Source organism: Tiliqua scincoides, chromosome 1 (assembly GCF_035046505.1).
Source record: "Tiliqua scincoides isolate rTilSci1 chromosome 1, rTilSci1.hap2, whole genome shotgun sequence".
Taxonomy (NCBI): Eukaryota; Metazoa; Chordata; class Lepidosauria; order Squamata; family Scincidae; genus Tiliqua; species Tiliqua scincoides.
In genome coordinates, this window is record NC_089821.1 from 129,573,967 (window position 1) to 129,586,140 (window position 12,174).

Below are 12,174 nucleotides of genomic sequence, written 5' to 3' on the forward strand. Positions count from 1 at the left end.
ATTCCACCACCACAACTAGCTGGCATTTCCCATGCTTTTAGCCTCTAAATAAGGGGTGTCAAACATAAGGCACCAGATGCGGCCCACGAAAGCTTTTTATCTGGCCCTCAGGCTCTCAGCTGCTGAGCAGTGCTAAGGAGTTACTGCTGAAAGGGCAACTCACATGAAAATTGGCCTCTCCCAAATCTTGAAATATGATCAAGATTTGCTTATTTTCTCTTTGTCATTTGCAGCTAATGAGTTCCTAAGTGAAAAAAGTGCTTATTTTTGGTTAAGACCTGTTTAATGACATCATTTCCTGCCTAATGACATCACTACTGGCCCTTAGCAGGCATCATGAGTGCTATTCGGCCCTCTGTATGAAATGAGTTTGACACCCCTGCTCTAAATCCTGTGTGTGTCAGGGATCACTTCTTCTGGGATCCTACATTAAATCATTCTATTTATTTCCTTCCTTCCTGATGTTCTTAAATGCAAAACTGGTGCTGAGAAATGTGAAATCAGGCTCGTAATTAGATGGTGGTTCTACTCCCACAGGCTCCTCCTTTAACTTTAGGACTACCGATTTTTATCTAAATTGCCAGAGTAACAAAGAAACAAAGGTGATAAGGATTGCAGGCTGTAGACAGTGAAACAAAGGCAAGGAAACTAATTTGCCCATTTCCGGGGAGACATGTACTGCTTCGGAATAAATTATTTCACTCATGGAGCATCTCCAAGGTGAGCTACAGAAAGCTTTAGGACTGCAAGGCTGCAGCTTTGTTTCAAATCTGATAGGTAACAGGGAGAGCAAAATCACAGAAAATTTGTGGCGCAATGATGATATATACTATACTCCCTTCCTCATTTGTATCCAGTTTCATGTAAATTGGATTTGTGACACCAGTGTTAATAAATGCTGCCTTTTCTGTAGGACCAAGTCAGGACACATTCCTAACCTGTACTGGAACTGGCAGGCCAACTGGCCTACACTGCATCCAGTGCAGGTTTGGTGCAGGCTGAGATGCAACTCAGAATAGGGGGATTTTTTTCCCTTTATCCCAAGAAATGCCCAGGCAGCCCTCTGGGATTATTAGACTCTGCGCCCACAATTTTGCTCGTGCAAATCTGAGTGGCCTGTGTAACGCTGCTCAGGCTGGGGATGGAAGATAGAATCTGGCTTGCACTGCCACAGCCAGTACCTGGCCCAATCTACCCCCCCATACTGCCCTCCCCCTGCTCTAAAACATTCCCTTCCCACCTCAGTTCCTACTTCCTACCAGCCTCTCCCACCCCCTGTGCTGGCCTGCCCAGGCCCGCACACCGTGCCCCGGTGCAGGTCTGACTCCATTAGGCCGGCACTCATCCATGTGCTGGCCTAGCCTGCTCCTGGCTAGTTGCAAACATTCTTTATAGCACATTTGCAACACTCAGGAGCTGGCACAAGGGACTGGCTCAGGGCAGCATTAGGACTGTGCTGCTTGTTGGCTTATTTATCATTTCATTTGGCACATATGCTCTGGTGTGTCTTAGGTATGGGTGACCAGGGTTTAGTAGTTCAGTCAGCTGATAGAACAGTGTCGTTGTTGGGTTCCCCCATGTACAAGATGGTGTAATGCAAACAGGATTCCTAGAGAGTTGTTTTGGGACTTGAAGCCCTCAACCTGATTTGTTGGCACATTTCAGGGGTAAACTGGAGTTTTAAAAACAATTCGTGATCCTCAGCAATACCAAGGATTTTCAACCGTAGGATTCCTTCATATGTTATTTGTTGCATTTGTATTCTACCCTTTGTATTTGTATTGTACCCTTTGTTGCATTTGTATTCTACCCGATCTAGCGCTCGGTACAGGATTTTAGCCTCAGAAGAACCTGGTGAGGTAGGTTAGGATGATAGCTGATAGCTAGTGCTTAAGGTGACCTGATGAACTTCATAGCAGAGCTGAGATCACACAGCACAACTGAACACTGGATAAGGCTGAATATAAAGAAAATTAGAGTTGTTGCTACTGGTAGGTTGCATTCATAGATTCACAAAGAAATGGAATGAGAATACCCCTAGATAGTCAGTTGATGAGGAGAAGGCTGTACCCTAGACACCCTGGAATTCATTATTCTTATTCTGTGGATGCCAAAAATCTCATTAAAGGAAATTCATCTAAAAAAACAATGTCCCTTTGCTCATTAAAAAAACACACGCAATGTGTCCTTTGATTTTAAAACGCTTACCTTTGTAATGCATGACAGAGGCAAACAATCAATCAGTCTCTCTCCAGGAGCTTAGAAAGGCTTCACATTGAGGCAGCAACCCCTTCCTTCACCCCAGAGCACAGTGCAGGAAAAGAATGCAAAGAGGAGGTGATAATCACTTTCACTTAGCATTCTTTCAGGTGCTCAGGGGGAGTAGAAGGGTCACTTGCCTCGGAGTGAAGCTGTTCTAAGTGCCTGGAGAGTGAGAGATTGATTGATTCATTGTCTGCCGAAGTTGCAGTGGTAAGTGAGGCTATTGTTAAAGGACATTTTTCCTTTAATTGAAAGGGCTGTTCTCATCAAAACTGCAATACAGAAACTGATTTCTTATTATTTTGTTTCCAGACATGTTTCATCTGTTAATTTATTATCTTTGTGACCTTTTTGTAGTTTATTTTCTTTTTATATGATGAAGTGCACTTTTTTCTTGTCTCTCTCAAAAGCTTAAACCAATACATTTTATAGTCTTGCGTTAGTATTGCGTTAAGTATTGCGTTAGTATAGTATTGCGTTAAGATGAATTCAAGAGTTTAATGGTCCATGATATCCTTTAACAGAGGAAGGGTCATGAATGAGCATCCCTGTTGTGAAAATCCCAGATTCTCCTTTCTTTTTCCACATATTTTGAACTTTTTTAAGCACTCCAGAAGCTTCTGTGAGGTGTCAGCTCCTGAAAAGCCTGTCGAGTCATGATGCAGATGCAGTGGCCTTTATGCTTTGTTGTTTTTTTTGGTTTGGACACCTTCCTCCCCAGCTGATAGGTGAAATAATGATCCTGACATTGAGCCAGTTCATTGAACTGTGAGTCCATTTGATTCCTAGAGCAGGAAATCCAAAGTTCAGCTGACCCCCTGCCCCTTAACCAATCCCAGAGGTAAAGCAAACATTCACAGGTTATGTCAAACGGGGTCACATGCACACCCCTTTATGCATTTGCCGAGATCCAATGTCAGAAGCAAATGATACTTCTCACACACCTGGGCGGGTGCCAAAAGCCAAGACCCTGGACGGCATGAATATGTAGTGTAGGGAAAATATTCAGTTACAACCCAAGTCTAAGGGGCCTTTACACCACCAGAATGTGTAAACCCTTTATGAAAAAGCAACCGCTCTGGATATCACCGCAATATGTAAATTCAGTAGAACTGAGCCAGATTTTTGTGAGCTTCAGTGTTTGCATAGAAATTTGTTTGTTCAATGAGAATCTTTTGTTTGACAGCTAAACAAATCACCCTCTGTACTAGCTCAGGGACTGTGCAGCCTCCTAGTGTTCAGGATATATAATTTTCATCAGAACCATACCAAAAATTGAGCCATTTTTAACTTGTTTCCTACTTTTAGATACTACCCCTCTGGCAAAGTACTCGGTCGTTTACAATTTTAAATCATGACAAAAATTTGAGAGACACAATAAAAATGTAAAATGAATGGGAAGAGAAGGGGGGGAAAAAGCAAATGCACATGTCAGTTCTTATATAGTTACATCTAGCTAGCTATCTCTTGGTCTACTAATAGGTAACTCAGATGACTGAATGCCTTTCAGACTGTACACAATTGAGGGTGCTACCCACAAGCAGTGGCTTCTGTATCCTTAGGTATGCAAAAGTTGATCAGTTGTAAACGGAAAGAAAAGAAAAATCCCAAAGCAGCCTGATGCAGACTGAGCATGCTCCCACAGGAACCATCCAATGTTGAGGTGTCCTTTGGAAAAATGTACAGAATGTATGTAAAGGAAGGAGCAGGGAGAGGGAATTGGCCCGCTTGAGTCTTTAACAGCTTCAGTTGCATAGCTGAGGGGAGGGGGTCACAGCGGTCATAGGACACTGAGTGGCACTCCATGGGGGGGGCAGAAATGCTGCTCCTGCTGTGGCTGCCAGGGTCCTTCCCACCCCTCACTTGCAAATGGCACACCAGTGTGCAGTCTCCCCAGGCTTCAGCAGGCCTTCTAAGGCCTCTGGAAGGCTTTGGAATGTAAAGCCTAGTTTTCCAGGGAAAACCCAGTCACATCTGGTTTTCCATCACGTTTTAAGGCCTTCTGAGGCTTGGAGAGGCCATGCACAGCCGTCCCAGCCTCAGGATACCCTTTGAATGCAACCAGAGCACCACTCTTGTTGCGTTTGGAAGGATTAGGTAAGGGGGCGGCCTAGGTCAGGGGACAGCCTTGGAAGGGTGCCGTGGGGGCATAGAGTTGCCTAGGAGTGGGCATAGGAGTTGCCTTCTCATCACAACATTTTGTTCCAGGTCCTTCTTGCAATTGTTATAGCAACTAGCTGGCATGGACACTTTTTGAGACAGTTCCATGAAGGAAGAGCCAAAATGGCAATTGGTCCCAGCTGAATGAGTGGAGTATATCTTGCTCGTTCGCCTCTCCTTCTGATGTAGCCGTATGAAATGACTGCATAAGGAGTCAGTCCATCTGAAGAATGACAATGTAATGACATTCAGGCTGCAATCCTATACATACCTACCTGGGAGTAAGTCCCACTGAATCCTATGAGACGTCGTTCTGAGTAGACATCAGGGATGGGAAGTTGAGTCAAGTGACTCGAGTCTGAATCACAAAAATGTGTTTTTCGCTGTCTAATGTCAAAGACTCAGAAAAACACTGGAGTCCAGGACTCCTGACTCTGGAGTCGCCATGTATTTGGGCGACTCAGGTTGCCCACAAATGGCTAGAGGTTGCGCCACCTCCATTTCACTCGAAAAACCTCTTGCGTCGATCTGGAAGCTAGGCTTTGTGTGCACGAGCAGTAGGGGACAGGATGTTCAGAGACAGGGGCTGGGAGGGTTGAATGAAATGGTTAACTTTTGTTGTTGTTGTTTGGGCTTAAAACTTGCAGGGTCTTTGGCTGCAGAACAACTTTTGCAAAAGTGTCAATTTTACCTGACTGGGTACTCCACTTAAGGGTCCTGCACATCTAAAGAACACAGGGGAGGGTTGCACTTCTACTTGTCCCCGGGACCATCCATTGAACGGACGATGTGTCTCCAGGAGAGGGAGACACATGGAAAAACAGGAGCTGCTTTTCACCATAGGGACAAATGGGTTTTGCAAGCTGGAGGGGCTGAAGGAGGCAGGCGAAGCCAAGGCAGGCAGTTCCTGGAGCAATAGAAAAATAGCCACCCATGGCTCGCATGCTCGCATGCTCATTGCATCGCTCGCGCCCATGCTGCAGCCATCCCCTCCTGCCTTGCTGAGCTTGGGTGCATCCTCCTTCCCTCCCTCTCTGTAAGTCCAACTATGCCCATGATGAGAAGGGGTGTGTGTTTTGTTATGGCTGGAGTGGGATCGTATGGAGGGAACTGATCAGCATGTTCTGCACTGCTGCTTTACAGTTAGGATGGGCGGGGACAGCAGGGAGTGCTTAAAGAGAACTCCGAAACACACACACAAGCCGGCAGCAGCCCCATTTTTTCCATGGAGTTGCGGCTAGCTTTTTAAAGGGAAAGACTCGCGACTTGAGTCTTTTTGAGCTGCTAAACCTCTTTTGGTGACTAGGAAAATCCGCCCGTTAGGACTCATTTTCGAGTCAAGTTGCTGGGGGCGGAGACTCATGACTCAACTCAAGTCAAGCCGTGGTGGACTTGCCCATCCCTAGTAGACATGCCCAGGACTGTGTGGTCAAATTTTAGCTAATCTCTAAAACAGCAGTATAATTGCTGTGGGATATACAACTAGAAACCTTTCCTCTTGAATATCTGCAGTGTTCTCCAAGCCTCAGGGCTGGGCAGTCTTTGGCTGTCTTCCCCAGCTTGTGGAAGGTAGTGGTTATGGCAGATGATGGTGGTGAAATTGTATCATTTCACCTGTTTTGTAGCTTCTGCGCCAGGCAGGAAAGGAAAGGGGCATTTTCTGTCTCACTGTTGGATCCTAGGAACTAAGTATGACATATCAGACACCTGTAGATAAAACAAAGTTCATTTTTCTAATGTTGTATGCATCTCCACACTGTCCGATTGTGTATGCTGAGCATGATGAATAAATTAAGTGGCATATAGATTTTGAGAATAAATTTTATTAACTTATTGAACCGCTAGAAAGGGGAAAAAATGGGCTAATTTTAGCTTTGTTCCTAGCCCTCTCCATGTGAATGGTGTCGCTGTGAGCCCAGCAATGAAGTGCACTGTGTTGTAGCAGACTGTGCCGTTCCTGAATGTGTCAACCCAGTCTATGAACCAGAACAGTGTTGTCCGGTCTGCAAAAATGGTAAGCTTTCAATGCATAATGAAGCAAAATGTCATACGAACAATTGTTACTTCTGTTCACCACAGAGAAGCTAAATTCACTAGGAAAGAAAAAGATACTCTCACAAAGAGACTGAATTAGTAGTTCTACATGAATCTGATTCATTGGTGTATCAGCAGATAGTGCAATGGGTTCTGGTTTCAGGGTCACATACAAAGGGTCACACTTTGTATAGAGATCATAAGAACCTTGCTGGATCAGGCCCAGGGCCCATGTAGTCCAGCTTCCTGTGGCCCACCAGATGCCTCAGGGAGCACATGCAAGACCACAAGATACTTGCATCTCGCTGCCATCTCCCTGCATCTAGCATTCTATTTACACTCACACACCCCAGCAAAGACACCAGATTGCAGTTAGGTTTAACTTGTGCTACTTTATTAAACACAGAGACCAATTGACCAATGAACAATTAACCAATGATCAATTATCATAGAGAGCAACGTATAAATGGTGTTACACAGTCACTTCCGTTTACTCCTGAATATCCTGCCTCCCAGCACAAGAGATCCATAGAAGTGTGGCAGAAGTGGCTGAGAGAAAGCATCAAGGGAGTAGCAAAAGAGGGAAGAGCTGTGTAGAACCCCAAGGCTTATGGAACCAAGTGTATGGATATTAGGACATGGGTAGAAACCATGGCAGAAAAAGAGGTACTATGGCAGCACATTGATAATAAACCACTGATAGAACGATAACTTGAATATTTTATTGCATACCTTGGCGATCATGAGAACTGGAAACTTATTTTTACGTACTGTTTTGTAATAGCCACCCACACATTTGTGGAAAAACAGAGTTATAATCTGTAACTAGTAATGGTTGGACTCCCAACTTGAAGTCATAACAAATCAAGCTCTTTTCCCATATAAACCAAATTGATCTCTCTCTCTCTCTCTCTCTCTCTCTCTCTCTCTCTCTCTCTCTCTCTCCCCCTCTCTCTCGCTCTCTCCCTCTCTTTCTCTCTCTCTCCCTCCCTCCCCAATGGCCACTGGAAGTGCTGGGAAAAAGTTCTGGAGTGGGTTAACTACCATTGCTGCACCATGTACCAACTGCCAGTGGGAGGGATAAAGTAAGAGAGAGAGAGAGAGAGAGAGAGAGAGAGAGAGAGAGAGAGAGAGAGAGATTCCTCCTTCTACTCCTGGGGGGGCAGATGAGGGCAAGAGGGTTGCAAGTTCAAGAGGGAGCTGGAGATAAGTATTAGGTGGCTAGATGGTAGAAGCTGAAATGTTCTTTAGCTCAGTTGAAAATCCAAGTTGAAGGGTTTGTGTAATGCTCACCATATATTTGGGGAGAACACAAAGAGTCCCTGAGGTTCACATGTCAAGCCAAAGAACATGACCTTCAATCATATCTCTTTCTGAGGTTTATGTTACTAAAAATGGAGGGTCATACAGTAAACCAAAGTTTATATGGAGTTGGTGTGCCATGCTTTTGCTTTTGTTGAAAAAGTAGAAAAGATGACTTATTTTTAAATGACTTTAACGCTGATGTGTGACTGCCAAAAGCAGTAGTCCTGTTTCTTCTCCTCCTTTTGTGCCTGGTACAATTTACTAAGGCAAATGGTCATTTGGCTTAGTAAATACAATTTACATTTCCTTGCAAATGTCCTTGCCTATGCAAAAGGCAGCCAATGAAATGGAGTGAGAGTGGGGAAACTTGCTGTGGCATCACAGCATCCATTTTTGCCTTGCTACGTGTTGCAAGCCAGAAAGGAGGGGAGATACAAGGCTGCTGCTTTCAGTGATGGCTATGAAGTGACTGCAACAAGTAGCATCATTGTGATCAAAAAGTGAGGGCTGCAATGAGCGCTTGAATCTTTCAGGAAATGCATTGCCCTATCGTTCTTCATGTTTAGGAGGTGGCCATAGAACAGCAGGAGCCTGACTTACCCAAGACCTGTATTGATGTGGAAGATGATGATGATGATGATGATAATAATAATAATAATAATAATAATAATAATAATAATAATAATAATAATAATAATAATAATAATAATAATAATACAGGTATTATATACCGCCTTTCTTGGTCGTCAGATTTCTCCTCAGACTTTATTCAAGGCGGTTTGCATAGGCAGGCTGATTAAATCCCCATAAGGATTTTTACAATTGAAAGAAGGTTCTATCTTTCAAGAACCACAACATTCAGATGTTTCTTTCTGATCTGGTTTCACATTCTGGCCTCCATCCTCCCACGCTCAGAGCAGATGGAATAACTTGGCTCAGCTTGTCAGCTGCTTCAAGGTCGCACGGTGCCCGTGGCCTCGAACTGGCGACCTGTGGATGTTATCTTCAGGCAGACGGAGGCTCTACCCTCTAGACCAGACCTCCTGCTCCTGAAAAGATGAAACTATTTCTTGCTGGTATTTTTCAGAAAGAAATTGTGTCATTGTTGAATTAATACAAAGTGACCAGACGAGAGGTGGCTTGTTTCTCATTGTGGAAGATGTGCTATAAGTTTGGAGGGAAAAGCACAGAGCACAGTGTTGGAAGGGAAAAAGAGAAAGTGGATGATGTTAATTGGTCGGTTGTTTTGTTGGATTGCTTAAATGCCTCCAAAAACCTTTAGTTTTTGAGTAGGACAAACAGGAAATATTTACCTTTAAAGAATGGATGAAATGTCAGAAATAGCAAGATTGATATGAAGGGTTCAAATCTCTTGGTACAAAATGTCATCCGCTACGTGCATGCCACTTATTGGTGCAGTCTCTGGCCAAACAGCATTCACTGTCATTACACTGTGTAACACAAAAATGGTTCATTAATACAATTCCGTGCTGTTGATTCCAATGGTAATCTGAGTTTTTTAAGCTTCAAAACTTTTTTAGTTAAATTTTGTGTTTGTATCTATCCTATTGCCGAATGCACTGTAACACACATCGTAATATGCAACTGCATAGCATAAATTGGGTCTAAGCTGTTGGCATTATGCCAAAAATAGTGGCATGTTTGAAATCCTCACACCAAAATTAATAAAGAAACCTCAAAATATTTAGATAAACCCCAAACTGTTCAACTATTGTTACACAGTGTAGTCATTCATCTTGTTGGGGGAGGTAACCCTTTCCCAATAACAAACAATGGTATTAATTACTAACATTGGTAATTGGAAAAAATGCAATTTCCCTGCTACAAAAGTATCGATCCCCCATTCAGAATGACTCAACACTGTGCAAGAATAGCAAAGCAGAATGCTCATGGGGAATGACCCTTAGACGAATGACGTACAGTGATTATTTCTTGAAGTGAACGGAACTTTTGGGGTTTGGGTCTTTGTGTCAAGCATTCTAACACTTGACAAGAGACAACCTTTAGTAGAACGGCTAGGCCAATCGTAGAAAAGTCAGCAATGTTTCTCCACTTTTCATCCAGCTCCTGAACACTAATCACATCTCAGGCAGAGATGTACAAAAGGTGATATATGTTTGAAGGCTCCAGAGAATGATACATTCTCTGAGTTAGCCCACAGAGCACAGCTAAGGATCTACACGAAAAAAAATTGTCTTATTTTCAGTTCATGTTCTTTCTTCATTTAGTTATTCATTGATAAGTTAGCATTTGTCTCATCATTCGTTCACTCATTCATTATGATTTCATTAACAGCCCAAACCAGTAGTGTAGCCAGAGGGGGTACAAAGCATTAAGTTTTGCAGAAGCCTCACTACAGCATGCAAGGGGCCTCTCCCCCTCCCACTCAGAGCCATTCCAAGCTATGGGAGCAAAACGAAGGCGTACACCCTCAGGCACTCATTGCATGTTGTGGTCAGGCTCTAAACTTAGTGCTTTGCACTCTCTCCGGCTACACCACTGGCCAAAGCCTATCTGGGCTGCCAACACTGTGATACAGCTGCTCCAAAATATCTGCTGCTGTGTTCTGCTGCACACATCTCTTCATCTTGCTGGGACAAACGGGGGGGTAAGGGAACATCCAGTCCCTCACCTGTCAGGACCAGGCAGCCCCTATGGGATTATTTGGATCTGCATCAGCTGGGGCAGATTGGAGTAGTCTGTGTACAAACTGCTAGAGAAATTGCCGGCGGCAGAAGAAAGGGTGGGTCTTCCATCAGAAACAATGGGGGAAAAACCTGGGAATAACGTAAAGTACAGCCCAGTCCTAAGCCTGGGCAGCATCGTCCTTGCGCAAACCAGACAGCCTGCTTTCAGACGTGGGAGGGGGGATTGGATGCTGCGGTAGTTTTTCTGCCATCCCCACTCCCTCCCAGGCCTGAACCCCCCAGGCCGCCCTCCCCCACCCACTTGCACCCCCTCCTTGCCTCCGTTCTGCCCCCCCCACCTCTCTGCCACTGGGCACTGCACTTGCCCAGTACCTCGGGCACTGTCTGGCGGCTGCTCCCTCTCCTCTCAGTGCAAGAGGCCAGCACTGGCGTGAGCAAGAACTGCACTACCCAAGCATGGGATTAGGCTGTACTTTATATCGTTCCCACATTTTCTCCCCACTGCTTTTGGTGGAAGACCCACCCTTTCTTCTGCTGCCTGTCATTTTTGTAGCAGTTTGTACCTAGCAAACCTGCTGCTGGGTACAGTTCTCTGGAGCCTCAAACACTACCATTCCTTCATCATGTCCAGTACTTGGATGTAAAATAGGTGACATATCAAAGGGACAGTCAAAAGCTCACCTAAAAATGGGGATAATTTTCAACAATAACAAAAGGGGGAACAATGTTTAAGACTGCCAGGGTTCGCCTCTAAAAAGAGAGGTGTTAACTGGGACCTGAAATGTCTCCTTCAAAATCCCTGCACACTCTGGATGTGAAAGGTGAACTGTAGTTATTTAGAGACGCAATAATTACACTCCGCATATCCTCAGTGGCACTCTGTTCCTTATATTTACTTCACATATTTCAGAGCTGAGGACTGGCACTGATATTACATTATAAGCTAGCATGTGGCTGTGGCTCAGAGCGATGTCATTATCATTCTCCATCGTGGAGATGTGGTATTAAAAACAAAATGCAGAGCAATGCTTATCATCCAAATTCTCATTAGAATGATGGTTCTCTGTGAATTTAGCAGAGCAGCCGTCATCTTTGGTTAAGAAAGAGCCCTTCAGCATTTTGCTTGGTTTTCCGCACGAAGCCGCTTGGCTTTCCTGCTCGCAAAACTGTTGTGGCCGTTAAGTGGCCAATAATTTCCTCTCAATACACCAAGATTGATTTTTATGCCTTTCTTAATTATATATTGCCAAGAGCATAAAGCTGCACAGAAGTCAGGTTAATGAGGAAAGCTCTTGAGTCTAACATTCCAGACCTGAAAAGACATAAAGAGCCAGTATCTTTGCTCTGTCTGCCAGGGACACCATCAGGGGTCTTCAGCATTGGGCAGCTGCTAAGGGCCTAGAGAAGAGTCCCCTGCAGATTCCTGAGAGTACCCTGTCCCCATACCCTTTGCGTAGTGACATTGGCAGAGCAATTCTTTCAGCACCCTCTCAGGAATGGGGAGGGGGCTATGGAGTGTGCTGAAACATAAGCTTTACTAGAAAGCACTTTGAACCAGTGTGGAACACCAACTTCAAGTTCAAACTATACATTATGTGAAATGCATAACATGGCCCTGTGTTGATGAAGATTTCTAGGGATCCACATGGGGCAAAACCATAACAGGGGTAGGGGACTTTAGCACTTTCCCCTTGGTGTGGTTCCAATCCCAACTGTGCCAAAAAGATCAAGGGAAACCCTTTCC

At 44.4% G+C, this 12,174-nt stretch overlaps 1 protein-coding gene across 1 annotated transcript in view; it reads left to right on the forward strand.

The window, feature by feature from the left end:
- Positions 1–12,174, forward strand: part of VWC2L (von Willebrand factor C domain containing 2 like) — a 139,256-nt gene that overhangs the window by 44,746 nt on the left and 82,336 nt on the right. Inside the window, exon 2 of the mRNA XM_066611692.1 lies at positions 6,307–6,436. Within this exon, the coding sequence (XP_066467789.1) occupies positions 6,307–6,436 (130 nt within the window). The remainder of the gene's footprint in view (positions 1–6,306; positions 6,437–12,174) is intronic.